General features: G+C 48.6%; 1 protein-coding gene across 4 annotated transcripts in view; it reads right to left on the minus strand.

Annotated features, from left to right (window-relative positions):
- The window catches only part of LOC138577526 (E3 ubiquitin-protein ligase TRIM39-like), a 527,031-nt gene extending 510,992 nt beyond the window's left edge, over nucleotides 1–16,039 (minus strand). For 2 of the 4 annotated variants that reach the window (XM_069649634.1, XM_069649633.1), the window contains exon 1: nucleotides 15,540–16,037. In XM_069649634.1, coding sequence (XP_069505735.1) covers nucleotides 15,540–15,986 — 447 coding nt within the window. In that variant the 5' untranslated portion in view covers nucleotides 15,987–16,037. Of the gene's footprint in view, nucleotides 1–15,539 lie in introns of all 4 variants that reach the window. The other 2 variants (XM_069649635.1, XM_069649636.1) reach the window with 2 other exon arrangements.
- Between the last annotated feature and the right edge of the window lie 2,773 nt (nucleotides 16,040–18,812).

Below are 18,812 nucleotides of genomic sequence, written 5' to 3' on the forward strand. Positions count from 1 at the left end.
GTCTTGGTTCCCTTGCTTTACATCCATAAGGGCCTCATATGTAGAATACTGAACCTCAGGTCTTTCGAACCTAATCTTGAAATTGCGAACAAATAAGTCGTAATCATTTACCGAAGGATCATCAGAGGTAACTAGAGGTGTTGCCCATTTTAATGCGCTATCCGTTAGGTTAGCTATCAGGAATCCAACACGTGATCTACGGGACTCAAAATTCCTCCTTCTGAAAGAGAAATACACGGTACAAGCGTTGAGAAATTCCTTCATTCCCTTAGGGTCACCATCATATTTGCTAATGGATAGGGGCATCGGAGGTAGTTCACCTCTTCCTTCATCTCGAGTTGCTACTTGCTGATGAAGAGCTTGATTTTCAGCCTGTAAATTCTGCATATCGACTCGTAATGCTTGAATGGCGTACACATTTCTTGAACCTGTTCTGGAGTAGCCATTTTCTTTGTCTTTTGTCGTTGTATACTGTCAAAACTTGCAACCCTGGTTCCCTTTTCCAACTCCACCTCACCTGAATCTCCGTCGAATTCTTCTAGGAGTTCTGTCTTCTCTTTCTTTCGTGTCTTTCTGATTTCTTTACTCCTTCTTTGATGCAAGTACGGCCGTGCCTCCTCGGAGGCCACCGTGACCGGATAGGAACCAAATCCCAGGATACTCCCAGGAGCCAACCCGCTGTTCCAGGGAAAAAGCCATAGGCTGAAAAAACCCTGTGTGAATGTTCTTCTTCAGGTTGGATAGAAGAGTAGAAGCGAGTCCATTTCCTTCTTCGGTGTAGATGATCGAGTAGCCGGTGGTGCCGAAGGTACTGAGGCAGAATAGAAGGACAGGAAACTGGTCGGAAGGTAGAACGCCAAGGTAGCGATACCACGTACTGATGAATTGTAGACTAGAAAGCCTTTAACAAGAGACAAGAAACTCAAGGCGAAAGAAATGGAGTGAGTAGAAAAGAAACGGTAGTCAGAAAGAAAGATAAACAAGGTAATAGCAGGAAGGAAAAGTACAGGGGCTGAGGAGTTAAGAACAACCTCAAAGTGCGATTAACAGGGATCAAACCGTTAAGAGAAAAAAGCTACCCAAAAATAGTACGTATACCTCTGTGTAAGATAGTGAATGAAGAGAGAGGAAAAGCAACAGGAAGTAATAACAGGTAGCGAAATATTCAGCAACACAGCGCTGGTAAGGTACGAAAGTACTAAGATACAACGCATCGGAGCACTGGTGCATTGTGCGTAAATACGTGCTGACGGCCATCTTGGATAATGCATAGACCGCTACACGAAGTTTCCAGCATCCATGTTAGGTGTACTTCCATCACTTCCAAACCTTCCAAGGTCGATGCATTACACTTTTCTTCACTGCTCCGCCCTCCAGGGTAGAGCGGATTCAACACTCCCAAACTCCAGGGCAGACTGGTTCGGGCTGCCCCCACATGTGGCCAGGACCAGGCTGTTTTTCAGCTCTGGTAGCCCCACTCTTGCTGCCCGGGTCCTTTGTGATTCCTGGGCCAACACGGCCCCTGGGTGGCCGAGCTGCACCTGCCAAGCAGCTCAGCCCCCTGGCCCGCTCACCCACGTGCCACCGAGTGCATTGTCTCTAGATGCTAGGTGTGGGGGGGGCCAAACACTAGTGGCAGCACCCCCCATGGAGCCATTTTCTTCTCTCTCTCCACTTCTCGCTTTCCCTGCTCCTTTTGTAACTGTTCTTTTCAACTGTTTCTTTTTAAATCCTCTAAAAAAAAAAAAAGAAATCTCCCCATGCCCAGCGCATTCTTGTGCAAGGGAGTTCTGTTTCATTGGTCTTTCCTTTTCCTTTTTTTTTTCTCTTATTCATTCCATCCAGCCCCATGGTGGGCTGGATGGTCTAGTTGAGTTCAAACACATACACAGAAAGAAATAAAGTAAACTACACAAATCATTAAATTAAATACTTTTATTTCCCTGTTGTCCACGTCTTTATTTCCACGGTCCCTTAGGGACAAAACACGTAGCCCATACTAACCAGGTCTACAGATGCACGAGGGATCCCTTTGGGTATGCCATGGGTCCAGGGTAAGGATGTTCTCTTTGAATACATGAATGAACCACAACACTCTGGATCTGCCAAGGGCCCCGTCATCCTGAGCTCCCAGGAGAGAAACATGCAGCAGAAATTGCATTTGCAATGAAAGGCACGTTTCAGTGCATTTTGGCAATTATCGCTTTTTAGCCCTGTTCCCATGCAGTGGCTTCATCTCAAGCCTCTGAGCTTCCTCGATGAATGGGACTGCACACACTCCAGTGATTATGGTCTACCTAGAGAAGAACGTGTATCCAGTCCAAGGCTGTGTAGTCCTCAGATATGGGGACATTTCACTAGGTCCGAAAGAAAGTGTGGGTGAAGTCACCAGAAGTTGGACATCAGAAGTTCTTCGGACGCCGGCGATGCCTTCACATGTAAAGCTTATTTCTATGCCTCCACAGGTAGTGCAATAGGGTCAACCCTCGTCCCTCTTGAGAAGGTGGTCAGGATCTGGAGACGCTGCAGGATTAGGCTGGGGTCAGAGCTTCTGTGGTTGTCTACTGCTAACAAATTCATGCTGCTCTTCTCTATTGTGTGTGCTAGGGGTTGGGGGAAATGTACAGCATCTATCAGCCAATTATACTTCCTTCTCCTCTGTGTCTCCCTTTCCCAATATCTGTGATGTGTGTCCAATGTTACTTCACTCCACCTCCATCAAAGTACCAAAATTCTCTTAGTCTGCGTCCCACTGAAGCGAAGATATTGGAGGCTAGGGGTGTAATGAAGCTGGCGCAGGGTGTGCAAAGATCCGATAAAGGGGCTGCCATGGACGCACTGTAGGCAGATTGTGGATGGTGGTGGGCAGTAGGAAGGTAAGTATGCACATAGAGTTGTTGAGTGTAATGGGTAATGTGCAGAGCATGGCTGACTACGTGTAGAAGCATGGCAGAGTGTTTGCGCTCTGTGGCTGGTATGGGACTGGAAAAGTGGTATGCTCAGGGCTCATTCATTGCCACAATGTCCTATCTTGTCAATTAAGAATGAAAAGCCGCTCCCAAGAACTTTCTTGGTTGCAGGATGCGCGCTGTCTTTGCCATCTAGGTAACCTGCATGCCATTACAGGTGTAATAGGATCAACATGGCGGAATGGAAGCAGTTAACAAGCCGGTACAGATTGTACTGGTTGCAACAGGTAGAGCCACAACGGAGGCAGCCCAGATAGATGCGGTTTGCGAAGTCCCGGCGTGATAACACTGATGAGAACAGCACTCCCATAAGGTCAGGGAACTACCATACGATCCATAGGGAGTTGCAGAGCGGATGACACAGTTGGGTGGGGCTGGATGGTAGCGAGGTCTTGTTCCCTAATCTACCACTACCTAGTCCTTGCTGCATTCAGCTTCGAGAATTGGGCTGGGAAAGTACAGTTGAGCCTTTTGTGAAGCAGAGACAAGCAATGTGGTGGAGGAAGAAAGCGATTGTTGGCTGTCCCCAACTTTAAATACCCCTACTGTCTATTCGCAGCTACAGTTACCCGCCAACTCTCCACCTGGGTCCGGCTGTCACTTTGCCTGCTTTGATCCAAGAAGCCCCATGCTTGTGTAGGGAAGAAGGATCTCCACTGCAAGCAGGTCAGTACATTTTCTGGTGCTCCACTTCAAGGCCTGACCAGCAAAGGTCACGTTTAATATCTGTGCCAGGGAGGTCTACTGCAGCTCGGAATAAGAGCATTCCCCAGAAGCGAAGCCTAACACCGATGTTGGATGCCTTGTCAAGCACAATTACACCTGTAGTCCTATCCCACGATCCATTCCCCTTTTCCCTAAAGTTTTTATTAAACCGAGACCCTCAGAAAATATCCTGGATCTAGAATAACAGGTTGCTGGTGTAATTGATAAGCCCCCTTGCACTGTCGCAAGTACAGCATAGTAGGTTTTGCAAGCTTTGCCTACCCGAGTTAGCTCCAGCCACTTCCTCTTGCTCCCAGCCTACTAGCACATGGAGCCTACTTTTACCAGAAAAAAAAGGGAGACACTCAGAAACCCCAGTTATTGAGGCCGTCCCGGGCTCATTGTAGTTTTCACTGCATGGTGTAGGAAAGTCTAACTCGTAAGAAAAGATACAGAGCAAGGCGTCATTTTAAAAACAACACGTAAAATGGGACCCACGCAGAGCATTTGGGGAACACAAGTGCAAATAAATAAATAAATAAATAAAAAAGTGCAATGTTTTGTAGCTACTCAAATAAAACTAATTGACAAGGCAGGAGATAAAGTATTCCAAGTTACTCTAGGAAAAACGATGTAGTATTCACACAAAAACCTGAAGTCATACTTTTTTTTTCAAACCTTTTTGTAAAAAAAAAAAAAAAAAAATATCGATTTATAAAGCAGATGTTTGGGTACAAAAACTGGTCATTAAAAAAATGCCAATTTATACATATCAGGGATACTTGACAACAGATAAATGTTCCGGTCGTGATAGTCTTGCATTCATCGAGATGAGAGCCCATAGAAAGCTGGGCCCAATTAGTTTCCATCACTACTAGATTAGAAATGGGCGCAGATTAAATATGTGGTTGAAGATTAAAAAACAGCTAGATATATTGTTTTGTTATTAAGAAACGAAATGCTGCTGTCGACGGAAAGACACAAAGAAAATAGAGGAGGCAGCATGGTAACTGCTGCAGGGTCCTCTCCCAACTTGTTCCCCTCCCCCTGGGAAAGGGGAGGATGCGGGGGGCGGAACTGCGCCAAAACAACCCGAAGCCCGAGAAGGGCAAAACAAAGGAAAGGGGCGGGGCGAGCACCTTTTTAACCGGCAGGGTCAGGCAGCAGAGACATCCAGCCCTGCAGCAGGACCCTGCAGACACGCCGTGAGGAAGGATTTTGTTTTGTTTTTGGAGTGCCTGAGTTCCAGTGCAAGCCGTTGGTTTCCTGCTCCTGGCTCGGGTCGCATATGGTGAAGGAAGCGGTCCGGTTGGAGTTGTTCCAGGGAAGGAGATGGCCAGTTGCAGTGAGGAGGGAACGGAACTCCCCAGAGCGTTGCAAAGAGAAAGGTAAATACCACTGCCAGGGAGGTTTGGTGCTGGACGCTGGTGCAGTCACTGTAATCAGGCAAGGGGCGACGTAAAACGAGGTGAATATCTGAAGAAGTTGATGTTTTGTCTGAAATGTATAGGGTATTTGGCTCTCTCTAGTTTGTTCAGGAACCAGCGCTGGGGGCAGGCGTTACGGGGGCAACGTTACTTATTACTAGGTTTGACAAATTCCACGGTGTGGGGCAAACCGTTCTTGCAGGGGTTTTCATGAATAGCAAGTGGTTTAATAGAGAGGCGCGAGGCGGCCCCAGAGCCCTGTCTACATGCACAGATTGCGGTTCCCGCAGGCTCCCCAAGTGAATGCAAGTCTACAGGCGAACGCAATGCGGTCGTGCGAGTTGTATTGTCTAATTGCCTGCAAGTTACATATTGAAGGTATTTGCCGTTTATTATTAATGGGGAGTGGTCGGCATGATGGGTGAATTGGAATTATGTGGTTCAACGTTGGCAGTGCAAAGTAAGGGGTGGCTTAGAGATATTCGTCGCTCTGGTGTGAGCTTCTGTGTCACGGGTTATGCGCTGTATTAGTGTCCCGCGTGGGGAATGCAGTGAAGAGATATCGCGAGAGTCACCAACTCTCGCGAGATCTCGCTTTGGTGGCGAGGACCGCCCCCGCACGCTTCGCGCGATTACGGGAGCACCAGAGGACGCGGCAAGACGCGTCCTGCCGGCTCCTCCGATATTAGGGCCTGGGGGCTCGCACCACGAGACATTGTTGTCCCACAGCCCTGCAACAGTTATTAGGCACGTTTGTCTAGCCTTCAGGTTCTGTATTACTTACATGTTCCTGGCAGATGTCCACTGTGCAATAAAAGACATCCAGCCAGTCATCACGCCTCCTGTCATCTGTGCAAGCGTTTACTACATAAATTGGCGACGAGGATCACCACTGCAACCCACGTGGGAACATGCAAGGAGCGACGCCGCCACCCCCCTTCCTGCAAACTCCAGGTAAACCCGCCATCCCGTGGCCGCAATGGCAACCCCTTTTCACGACGTATGTAGAGGCGGTAGGAGGGGCAGGATTTTCAGCGGCACGGCGTGGGGCTATGTTACTTAATGCCCTAGGAGTGGAAGGACAGCGGGTGTTTGAGAGGCTCACCCCGATCCCGGTGGCAGGGGACAACGATGACGTCTTTAAGGAGGCAGTTAGGAGAATAGTGAAGAGATTTGCCAGTAAAGAGAACACGGTGTTGCACAGTATACGCTTTTACACCCGCAGACAAGAAATATCTGAACCGGTCGACGATTACGTCACCAAGCTGCAAGAACTGGCGGCACTGTGCAGTTTCGGCAACAATGCTGAGAGCCTCATCTGCGACATGTTGACAGTCCACACTAACAGCAGAAAAGTTCAAGATGAATTCATTATGGAGAAAGAATTACAACTGGAGAAGGCGATCGAAATTGCCAGAGCGGTTGAAGAAACGGCGGGAAGACGAAAAGAACTCACGGGAACCCACAGTTCTGCTGAAATCCAAGCAGTCACATTTCACTCAAAGAAAGAAAGACAGACACCCGACATAAGAGAGGGGAGAGGAGGTAAGAAAGAACCTCTGAAATGCCACAGGTGCACCAGCACGAAACACCTGGCGTTCGATAGGGAGTGCCCAGCTAGAGACAAGGAGTGCTCCATCTGCAAACGCATTGGCCATTTCTCGTTGGTATGTCGGTGGAGGAACAAGAAAGTTACCAGTGTAAACACGGATCACAACAGGGAGCGAGAATCGTCCTCAGAAGATGAGGGGAGACCCACAGTCATTATGGTAAACAGCACAAGGGCAAGAAGACAAAAGCCCCATTGCACAATCAAAATTGACGGTCGCGAAACAAGAGTTATGGCGGACTCTGGTTCGGACCTCACCCTACGGACATATAAGGAAATGGTGGGAAAAGAAAAGGTCCAAGTTCTCACCACACGACACAAACCCACAGTATTTGGAGGGGCGTCAGTTGAACTACTGGGATATATCAAAGGGAAGGTGGAGTTTAAAGGAAGAGAAACCACCACCAGAGTGTATTTCAGCCACGAAGGCCCAGCGGTACTGGGATGGGACGACCAAGACAAGCTCAAAATCAAACTGGACCCTAGCACAGAAGACCAGGTACTGTCTGTCTGCGCGAGGAATGGGCCCATTGTCAAGAGTGACTACCCAAAACTTTTCTCAGAGGAGCCGGGTCACATCAAGGGCTTTGTCCATAAAATATTGCTCAAAAAGAATGCCGTCCCAGTCAAACATCGAGTGAGGCCTGTGCCAGCAACCCAAGAGACACTCTCAGGGATCAATTGGACAAAATGAGAGAGGAGGGTGTCATTGAAGAAGTTGAAGCGTCAGAATGGCTGAGCCCAGTAGTGCTGATAAAGAAACCGAACTCGCAAGAGCTAAGGGTGTGTATAGACCTTCGCAGTTTAAACTTAGAGGTCATCACCGACAACTACCCACTACCGAGCATAAATGAACTCATATTGTTGATGAAGGAAGCCAAAATTTTCTCAAAACTGGATATGAGAAACGCATACCACCAAATACAATTGCATGAAGAGTCAAAACCCCTCACAGCATTCATCACACCTTTTGGCACCTATCAGTTCACTAAGATGCCATTCGGGTTATCGTCGGCAGCGTCAGCGTTTCAACGCATGATGGATGTCTTGTTACGAAAGGTCAAAAACGTCGCATATTTCCAGGACGACATCCTTGTGTACGCAGGGGATGAACAAACGCATGACGCCACATTGAAAACTGTCCTGACCAAGTTGCAAGAAGCAGGGGTGAGGCTACGCCATGAAAAATGCGCATTCAAAGTGAAAGAGGTCGAATACTTGGGGTACAAAATCTCAGAAAAAGGGATCAGTCCCAAACAAAATCTGATGCATGCAATCATAAAAGCACCGGAACCTACCAGCAAAGACGACGTAAGATCATTTCTTGGACTGGCAGAGTATTACGCAAAATTTATCCCCATGTTCTCTGAAACCTCAGCACCACTCCGTGACCTACTCAAAAAAGGTTCGGTGTTCTCGTGGCAAGAACCCCAGAAGAAGGCGGTTGAAAGTATAAAACGGCACATCATGGAAGCGCCGTGTTTACAGCCATTTAACCCAGAGTGGGATACAGTCATCGCCACGGATGCCAGTGCATGTGGACTAGGAGCAGTTCTTACGCAGAAGAAGGGGGACACGGAGCATGTGGTAGCCTTTGCCTCGAAGGCCTTGTCCTCGGCGGAACAGAACTACTCTACCATAGAAAAGGAAATGTTGGCGTGCGCATGGGCGGTAGAACATTTTAGAACATATGTGTGGGGCACGAAATTCAAATTGGTGACAGACCACAAACCCCTCATCCGCATGCTCAGCCCGGGAGGTACCAAAGTGTCCACACCCCGACTGGCACGCATTGCAGCAAAACTGCAAGAATACACATTTGAAGTGCAGCACATATCAGGGTGGAAGAATTCGCAGGCTGACTGCATGTCTAGATTGCCAGAAGGTAAAGACAAGGCCACCACGTTTCTACAAGAATGCATAGTGGCATCTATCACCGATATAAAGGCACCCGATTATATGGAACTCAGCGAGAAACATTGGCTGGAAGAGGACAGAAAAGACCCGGCCATCGCGAAAATCCGTGAGTGGATCAAGGAAGGGTGGCCAGGTGAAAAAATAGTGCCAGAAGGTATGAGACCCTATTGGAAGGTGGCCGAAGAGATATATGAAACGGACGGGATAATAATGAAGACGGACCAGATAATCCCACCGGTAGGCATGAGGAGCACCATTCTATGCAGAGCCCACGCTGGTCACCTGGGAAACACGATGACCCGGCGCAGAATCCGGGAGGCCTACTGGTGGCCGTCCATGGACCAAGAGATTCGCACCATGATAGAGCGCTGTCATGAGTGCCTCAATAGCGACAAAAGACTGAAACTCAGACAGGCACCCCTAATTCCCACAGAAGTACCAGAAGCGGTGTGGTCAAAAGTGGGCATAGACTTTATAGGACCTCTGGAAGCGATGGCACCAGAACATCGGTATGGCATAGTGCTGGTTGATTACCTATCCAAGTGGGTCGAGGCTGAGTTCGTCCCAAACATTACCACAGCGACGGTAAATGAAGTCCTCACGGAAATTTTTCAATGAGACGGCCTCACAAAGGAAGTAGTAACAGACAATGGGGTGCAACTGATCTCACGGGACATGGAACAATTCCTAAGAAAGCACAATATAGGCCAAAAAGAAGGCGGCCTTGTATCATCCCCAAGCCAATGGGCTTGTTGAAAGGGCCAACAGGTTCATTAAGGGAGCAATCCAACTAGCCACAGCCTCTGGGATGGACCCCCCAAAAACTACCAAGGAGGCCATAGCTGCCCACAGACTCACTCCAAACGGTATAACGCAAATATCCCCGTTTCGAATGTTGAGAGGGAGGAGTGCAGCCTCCACGCTCATACCACCATGGTTATCCAAAGTGAGAGAAGATGAAGCAGTGGACATGTCAGAAGTGGTGTGGAGAATTGAAAACAGCAAGGCACGCATGAAAACATGGAGTGACCTAAGAAGAAGAACCAAGCAAGCGTCAGACATTGGAGGGGGAGATTGGGTCAAAATAAGACTACCAAAAAAGGACCAAATCACGGGCTCTCGGTTCAGCAGACCCACCAAAGTGGTCCACAGGGGAACGAACCATGTCCGCACCGAGGAAGGGCGCACATGGAATCTGGAAAGAGTAGCCCTATATCAGAAGAGACAAGAAAGAGCAAGAACCCCGGAGAGACCACATGCCGAAGAAGGAATAGACAACGAGCGAAGGGAACAACGGGAGCCCGAGAGAAACGACAAAGAAAGGGAAGAAACAGAGATGGAACCGGGATCGCCCATGCCAGAATCCGAACAGGAGCCACAGGAAGATCGCACTGGAAAGGGGGACCGGCCGAGAAGAGAGCACAGAAGACCGGTGAGATACAGTGACTATGTTATGCAATGAACTTCCTCTTTCCGTACCAAAGGGAGGTGTGTAGCGATATCGCGAGAGTCACCAACTCTCGCGAGATCTCGCTTTGGTGGTGAGGACCGCCCCCGCGCGATTACGGGAGCACCAGAGGACACGGCAAGACACGTCCTGCCGGCTCCTCCGATATTAGGGCCTGGGGGCTCGCACCACGAGACATTGTTGTCCCACAGCCCTGCAACAGTTATTAGGCAAGTTTGCCTAGCCTTCAGGTTCTGTATTACTTACATGTTCCTGGCAGATGTCCACTGTGCAATAAAAGACATCCAGCCAGTCATCACGCCTCCTGTCATCTGTGCAAGCGTTTACTACACGCAGGCTAGGTCAACCTAGTGAGTGTCCTCACTTTCAAACTGGACATTTTGGATGCATTACGATTAGATTGCAATCTCTGTCTCTCAACTTGAATGACAAAGTCACAATGCCCCACCCCAGCCACCCGCCCAGGAACTCCAGTTCCTTTATTTTTTCAGTTCCAGACGAAAGTGATTACTTTGGAGTCAGCATTCCCTCGTGACCAGAATGGTGTGATCTTGGGCAAATCACGTTGGGGTCATTTGAAACGGGCTGCGGGGAAAGGGTGGAGGAAATACAAAGGGCAATGCTTTATCACCTCGATTTGAAGCACGCTTCAGTTCATTTTCTAGGACAGAAAAAGCTGAGAATGTTCGAGGGGCAGCGTTGACATGTTTCTTTGAGCACTACATCTGCGTTTTACGTAGCACGGAAGTGTAGACAGGCTGCTGTGGCAGTGCACTGCTTTCTTGGCGGCGTACCAAGAGACCAGGTACAGCAGAAAGGGTAAGGTAATTAATGCGGTGCTGAGTACCCATAGTCTATGTCCCAATGGGCTTCGGGCGCTGCACGTTTGAATTGATTTTAATGGTGGGCAGAGTTCTCCCCATTGCCTCGCTTTATAGGTCTGAATCCCCGAATGCAACAACAAGCATTGAAAAAGCCTGCAGGTTGGGCTTTGGCGTAGCTAAGGGGTGGACCTTTTCCATGCAATGCCAGAATAGTACTGCATAAGAGGGGGGCAAATGGAGGATGGATGAAGCGTGTAAGCCCAGCCCAGCACAGCACACAGGGTCGAAAGGAGGGGCTTGGGTTGCTCGCAACCATGCCACGGGAATACAGAGATGGCCTCATCCTTGGTAGATTAGATCAAGATGTCAAACTGAGGTAGGCAACCATAAGCCCTGGGTATGCGCAAGGGTTTTCATTGTAAGTTATAAATTGGTGTAGCGCGACTAGGCACAAGGGTATGCACAGGTGTCCATGGCACGAGGTGAGTGAAGCGGAATCTATAGCGCAAAGCATAACAATGGTTAGTGGGTCAGGGGGAGAAGACGACAGTGAGGACACGTGGCGGGGGCACACATTTTGTAACAAAGGCGCAATAACCAGGGGGAGCATTGTAAGGTGGGCCCATGGTTGCACGCAGGGCAATGCAAGGCGGGCTCGGCACACCAGTGTCGTGGGCAAAATGTTAATGCAGTACAAGCGGGGCAGCGAATTGGAACACGCAGCCGGAACCAGCGAATTGATGTATACAATGCAACAAGGCTTTTTTATAACGCGCATACACAACGTGCTTCAATGATCAGGGGCGAAGCCAGAGGGCATATCAATTGTTTATAACGCGCATATACATAAGTATTTCAGCAGCACTGAGAAGCCAGAGGTCAGGCCGTTTTAAGGCGCCTATAACACGAGTTTCAGTGACTCTGTACTGCAGGAAGTCATGTCAATTATAACGCGCTTATTTATACAAGAAAGCCACTTTGGCCAACGGTACCAGAGCATGGGTGGAGGCATGGGGCAGCAGCTGGGGGCTGGGCATAAAACCCGCACACAGGCAAGGGGCTAGTTTCAGAAGGCAGGGGGCCAGGGATACGAGGAAGTATTTAGCAGGTATCCCGCCAGCCGCAAGGTAAGGGTGTAAGCGCAAAGAGCACAAAGGACAACTTTTTAGGCTTTCGCTGGGGAATGTGGTTGCGCTCCACAAGGACGCCCGAAACGCCAGGTTTTGTCAAGTTTGGCACAGGTTACGGTAACCATTTTGTGTGAACCTTTTGTGCCAGGGCTGCATTACAAGGTGCCAATAATGACAAGCAGGGTTCCTGGATATGATGGTGTTCTATGACAGAATGACAAGGCGCCCGTCTTGGAAACGGGTCTCCTGGGAAGAGATGGGGTGGCCTGATTTACTGTTGGGTAAGAAAAGGAGGTTGAGGAAGGGAATATAAAGAGTTTCCCCTACAACTGGCAAAGTAATGGGTTGAACGGTCACAGACTTTGTATGTATGGGGCCTGTACGTGAACAGAGAATGCCGGCGGGCCGTTGATCAGGGTTTGGAGCTCAGTGGTAGAGCGCAGGGATCCATAATTTTCGTTTGGCTGGGTTAGTGATTGGATTGCTATAGGAATGCGAGTGAAAGCGCGTTTTAGAGTAGGTGGGCTACAGGATGGCATTTGTGTTTTTATTGGTGTCAATTTCTCGTGTGCAGCGCATAGGGTTTAGATTTGCGTGGTGCAGGTCTTCCATTTGCTGAAGTGTTCCTGGTAATTACGGAAGCACAATGTGTTCATGACATGGCCCTGGTTATGTTTTAATGTAGGGGCAGGCTCTGCATTAAGGATTCCTTATGGGTTTCAGCTTACCATCGTCACTACAAGGCTAGTAGAGCAGCAGGGGGGCATGGTCTATGTCGAATATGTAGTCCGTGGAACATGCAAGCATGGCCTCTTGGGGCACTGGTTTTTAGGGGGAGTTTGGGGTGATAGCACAGTGGTAAAACCATGGTGGGGGCGCTCTTACACGGAAGGGGCGGAATCACAACCAGTGGAAGTATAACGGCACCGTTCCATAGAATAAGGGGGCAGGCAACAGTGGTGAAGGTGATGTGGCTATGCCCAGTTTAGGCACACAGCAGTTCAATTTGCAGCCGGGTTCAAGTCCTAATAATTAAGGTGGGGGGACTCATCAACAAATACAATGGGATATAACATCGCCAGAAAGTAGCATGTAAAGGTGAAATATGCACATTTCATTTATGGGCTTTGCATAAACACCCAAATTAAACGGGACAAATGGCATTTTCCTTTCAGAAAATCCACACACACACAAAACCAAGGGAGGATATTTTCGTCTAATAGTGTTTTTGAAAACATTAAAAGGTGTGCATTGTTAACCCCCACGAACCAATACAACTGTTTTCCCTGAAACTCGCAGTATCGAAATGGGACATTTCAACTTCACTTGTTTATAATTTTCATCAGGTTATATAGTGCAGTGGTGAGGTGTCTGGCTTGCAAAACGACTGCGGTTCGAGACCCATACTAGAAGGGCCTCATTTGCTAAAATAGGGTGGCAAGAAAGACATTTGGGGGCTCAAGGTTGGCTTCCGGAGCAGGTTTGATCAAGCAGGGTAGGCTCAGCCGTTCAGCAGGCCAAGGTCAATGGAGAAGGTATTAATGGTGAGACTAGGGCTGGGGAGCTGTGGCCTTGGTAACATGGTATAGTGACGGTTGACCCGGGAGACAACATGATTAGCAAAGGGGTGACCAGGGGCCACGTGGCAGGCATTGCCGAATCTACAAGGTAAATTGGGTGAGGCATCATTCTCTAGGGTATGGCGTCTTAACAATGGAGTGGGGTACATCATTGGCACTGGGAATGTGACGGTAACTTAACATGGCTACAAAACCGACTCAGCCTTTATCCCTCTGGGGTGAGTATGCAGGTTGCAGTGATCATGATTCGTGGTGTAAGTAGCATTGTAAAAATTCAGCAAAGGCAGAGGAGGACGCAAGGGGCAGGAACGAGAGAAGGGGGGCAGAAGGCATAGTTGGTTTGCTAAAACAAGGGAATAAAAGCTCAATTTAGTAAACCGAAAGGGTCTTACTCTTCTCTTCACCAGCGCCTCTTGGGAGCCTAAACGGCAGGGGCATCTGGATATAGCAGACCGGGAAAATGTGATTTAACATGCCCTTTCCCCTACTTCTCATTACCAGCATTGCAAAGAAGGAGGAGACGCATGGTTGGGTAGTGGGGCATTTGTTTATGGCGAAGGCCAAAGCGAGCTGGACACCGCAGCAGGAGGAACTGTCGGCCGGCGGGTTCTGAATTCAGTTGCACGGGGTGCCAGGGATGAAATGGGCGCAGCTACAGGGGCTGCTGGAAAAATTGCTGGGTAAGCAGCAAAAACCAGATGGGCTGGTAATCCACTTGGGCGGGAACGATTTGATCAACTTGGGGAGTGGGGTCTTGTTGAGGGACATAATGTTCTCTGTGCAGGAGGTACCAGCACAGCCGGGCGAAACGGAGATCGTTTGGTCAGAGGTGATTCCCAGGGCAGAATGGAGGGGGGCCAAGAGCCACACAGCGGTCGAAAGATAGAGGAAAACTGAATGGTGCCATGGCAAAGCTCTGCAAGGGCAGAGGCTTCCAACAAATCAGACATGGCCTGATCAACTAAAAAACCCCAGAGTATTGCTTGAAGGATGGCGTACATCTGTCCGCATTGGGGATGGAACTCTTCTGCTGGAACAGAGGTACTAAATTGTTGGAGCCGTAAAAGGAAACAGGAAGAAGGGGAGCCACGGTAGGCAGTAACCCACCTATTGGCGTGGCGGTGTTTGGGCGACCAAGCACAAATGATAGACTCCGGATGAGCCAGAAGGAAACCGGAATGGGTCTTCGATCTTCCGGACCAGCGCCTCTTGGGGGCCTAACGGCGGGGGCGTCTGGTGGTAACAACTAAGGCTCAGCTTCCCCCCAAAAAGAAACGGCGCTCTCCCCACCCACGGACACCTGCATGGGCAGGATAGGCTCAGGCACAAAGGGTGGGGGGAGTTGGGTGCCTACGATGGAAACTATACAAAGGTATAGGGGGAAGCAGGTGAGGTTGGACACGGAGCAAGCGCCACACCTACAGACTAGAGTTCACAAAATGTGTACAATAATTCTGTTGTTATGGAAATAAAACTGCGGCCAAGTTTGCCATTTGAAATACTGTCTCATGCCAATTCATTGCTTGTGAGGAAACAAGCTGCAGCGAAAGAACGAGCAAAAGAGTGCTAATTGGCAAGGAGGGCAAATGGACAAATGCAGGGGTTATGAGTGATGAGGTGAACAAAAAAGAATTAGATTGGCAACCATGATCGGTGTTGCTTTTTTAGCAGACTTTACAACACATATCTATGTGCTTCTGATTAGCCTCTCCCAGGGACACACAACCGTGTGTGGTTTCATCCCATCCCAAAACATAGCTAAAATAGGGAGCACGTGTGAGACTGGCCACACACCTGTCTCAAACCAATAGCAGTGCACTGCACACACAAGCATTATACTTAAGGATGGCCTCCGAAGTGGACTATACGAGGGTCACCGCACGTGGAACTACCCCATAGAACATACATACCCTGTATTCTTGGGCAGCTTCTCGAATTGGCAGTATTGCGTGAGGTTTGCAATCACGCGACATGCTGCACACCACACAGATGGGCTTTTGATCATTTTCACAAAAGAGTTTCAGTTTCTCGTCATGTTCTCCGCACAGACGTGTCTCTTGTGTGGCCGCGCCGGGGAGGCGATTTTCCTCTTGCGGGGTCGCACCGGGAAAGGAAAACTGTTTCAACATTTCCACTATGTTTGCCAGCGGTCTATTGGGTCGGAGGAGTTTGTTCGGAAACGTTTCTCTGCATTGAGGACAGGAGAAATTCGACTCCAATCCCTCCCAGCACCCAGTAATACAGCACCGACAGAAGACATTTCCACATTCCAAAAACACTGGGTCCGTGAAATATTCCAGACATATGGCGCAGGTGGCTTCTTCCTTCAGACCCTCTAACTGGGTCGCTGTGGCCATGTTCGTATTGAGGTGAAGTTTCGTTTCTCAGCAGAAGTGGGAGTGTCTGTCCGTTTTCTTTCCTTATCCACCCCTTTTTAGCCTGACGCGTTTACTGGCTCTTGAGCATGCAGATCAGTCTGAGCTGCGCCTGCGAGTGTCTGCGCCCCCAACAGGGCGTGTCTGTAGCAATGTCTCCAGCTGTACCGAGTCTGCACCTTAGCAGCCGCGCTCTTCAGGATGTCTGTGATGGTCATATCCGTCCATGATTTAGCACCTGTTGGTGTTGCCACGAGACCGTTGGCTCTGAGTAGTAAAAGGAGTTGGCAGCTCAGTGTGAGGTAAGGGACGCTGTGGTGATCAAGAGGATGGCCTGGCGGAAGAAGCGTGTTCACGAGGCGTTCTAAGAGTCCAGTGACCTTGCCCGATAGAACACAGTTTTGCCAAAAAGTAATTGTAAAAGTCGAGTTTTCCTGTAGCTAGTGGAGTTGGTTTCAGTTGCAGGCAGAGGTGGACTGGCCTATATGGATCTCTGGACATTTCCCGGTAGGCCTCTGGACCCTGGGCCTCTTTTGCGTGGTAACCTGCTTCCTGAAAATGTGTAATATGGTGCCGCTTTAAAACATTATTTCCAGAGCCGCTTTTGGTTCCCAGACCTCCGCTGGTTTCATGATTATCCTGATTTGCTATTTTGGAGCTTGGGAATGTGGTACCCCTGGATGGTGGTGTAGCTCATGAATTTAAGGAAGCGTGTGGGGTAGCAGGGATGTTCATGTTCCATTAGGATTGAAAATGTGCTAAGTGAAGGGGACCTCAGTACCTCTAGAAGAGGGTCTGCAACCTTTGGCCCGCCAGATGTTTTGGACTCAAAATCCCATAACCTCTTACCATTGACTATTCTCGTTAGGGCTGCTGGGTTACTAATAATAAAAATGTTTTCCATAGGTTTATTAGACGGGCACATTTATTATGTGATTTTGAAAAAAAGGACACATAAGTATTGCAAAATATTTTATTGCATTTGAATAAAGAAATCTATTAAAATATTGTATTGAGAGGTATTGCACCCTTTCTTGTGCATATGTTTCTTAGAGAAGTATTTATACTGTTATAAATTATATGTTCACCGTATGTAGATACTTGTATGCACAAAGCACTGTCATCTTAGAGAAAATAAAACATGTAAACATGCACCATTTTGTATTACCTACACTTACCTATAACTGTTGTCCTTGGTATTGTCCAAGGATGGGGAACCCTATGTGCCTTCCTGAGGCAAGGAAAAACGTATCTGCAAGCTGGCACCCTTCTCTGAGGTGTGGTAATGGTACGGCTGGCTCTCTGGCTGACTGAGAAGAAAAGAAAAAGCTTGAATTTTCGGGTTCGAGGGGAAGAGTGCTCAGGGGTCTGTGGAGATAAGAGAGACTGCTGCGCGGAATGGTCCTATACAGCCTGGGTAAGGCCGATTTTTGGCCTTTTCTAGGACTGTACATTATTGTTCCCCTGCTTTAGGGGTGGAGGGCTCCATTTCTCCTGAGCAGAGTATCGAAGAATTAACATCACACGTACGCGAACCGAGGAGGAAGGCCGCTGTGCTGACTCAGTTCTCTCGCTGGGATGCCGCCAGGGTGATGTTTCTTTTCACAAGCATGCTAAGGAGAGAAAAATAAAACCCTTTGGGCTAAACTGCACAAAACACCCAGACTCACCATAAGTGGAAACGGTTGCTTTAATATGATAGACCACAACTTACAAAACATTGCTAACCTGGTTATTCAGCCTTACATATTAACCAAACCATTAACACATATAGGTAATCACCCTTCCTTCCCCTGCCCCATTCCCTCCATTCAAATATTCCTTCCCCCTTCCACTCCCCAACATCTTTCCCAACTTTGTCCATGATCTCTCCCCAAGCCAAAGCCCATCCTTCTTCCCAACCTCTTCCGCTTTCTTGTAAACCCTGGCTAGCCTGTCCATCCGAACAGCGCTAACCACTTTTTTTACCTTGATAATAACCCTTTGGCTTCAACCAACCATCATTTAACCGACCGTGTCCTCTGCTTTGCTTTCCCCGATATCCTTGCTCCCCCAGTCCCATTACCTCACCTTCTAAACATGAATGCCAGGCCGACCTGCCACATCAGCATCAGTGAAACATCACATTGGCACCATGCACAATCACTTACCACCCTAGTCTGTCACAAAAAACACTGTTTTTCCCTTTTCAACTCTCCTCCATTGTACAATTTTTAAAACCCAGAAGAACTGCCCTAGCCAAATTACCAGGGTGGGTGACCAGGCAGCACATTCAGCATCAGCCGCCGACTGTTCTCGAACATTTGCTGGTCCCCTTTACATAGCTTGGGGGCACTCTGCCTCACTGCTGTTGCTGGCCAATGGGCATTGCCCAAATGCAACCAGGCTGAGGGGGTGGGGCAACCAGTTCTACATGCCCCAAGGGGCGCCCTTGGGCTCAACTGCACAAAAACACCCAGATGCTTTAATGTGACAGGCCACAGCTTACAAACATCGCTAACCTGGCTCTTTGCCCTTACAGACTGACCAAACCATTAACACATATAGGTAACCTCGCTTCCTCTCCATACCCCATTGGCTCCCTTCAAATATTCATTGCCCTTCAAGTCCTGATAACTTTCCCAACGTTATCCATGTCCTCTCCCCAAGCCAACACCTGTCCTCCCCTATCTCGCCCCCTTTCTCGTTATTACATTTTTATTTTAAGTACACAAAGGTAAAATGGAGCAAAAGTAATGCAATAATAACATACCAGCGTAAATAGTGTAAACAAACACTAGAGCAATCAAGTTACAGCAAACCCGTTCT

This window comes from Ambystoma mexicanum, chromosome 1p (genome assembly GCF_040938575.1).
Source record: "Ambystoma mexicanum isolate Mex_15411 chromosome 1p, UKY_AmexF1_1, whole genome shotgun sequence".
Taxonomy (NCBI): domain Eukaryota; kingdom Metazoa; phylum Chordata; class Amphibia; order Caudata; family Ambystomatidae; genus Ambystoma; species Ambystoma mexicanum.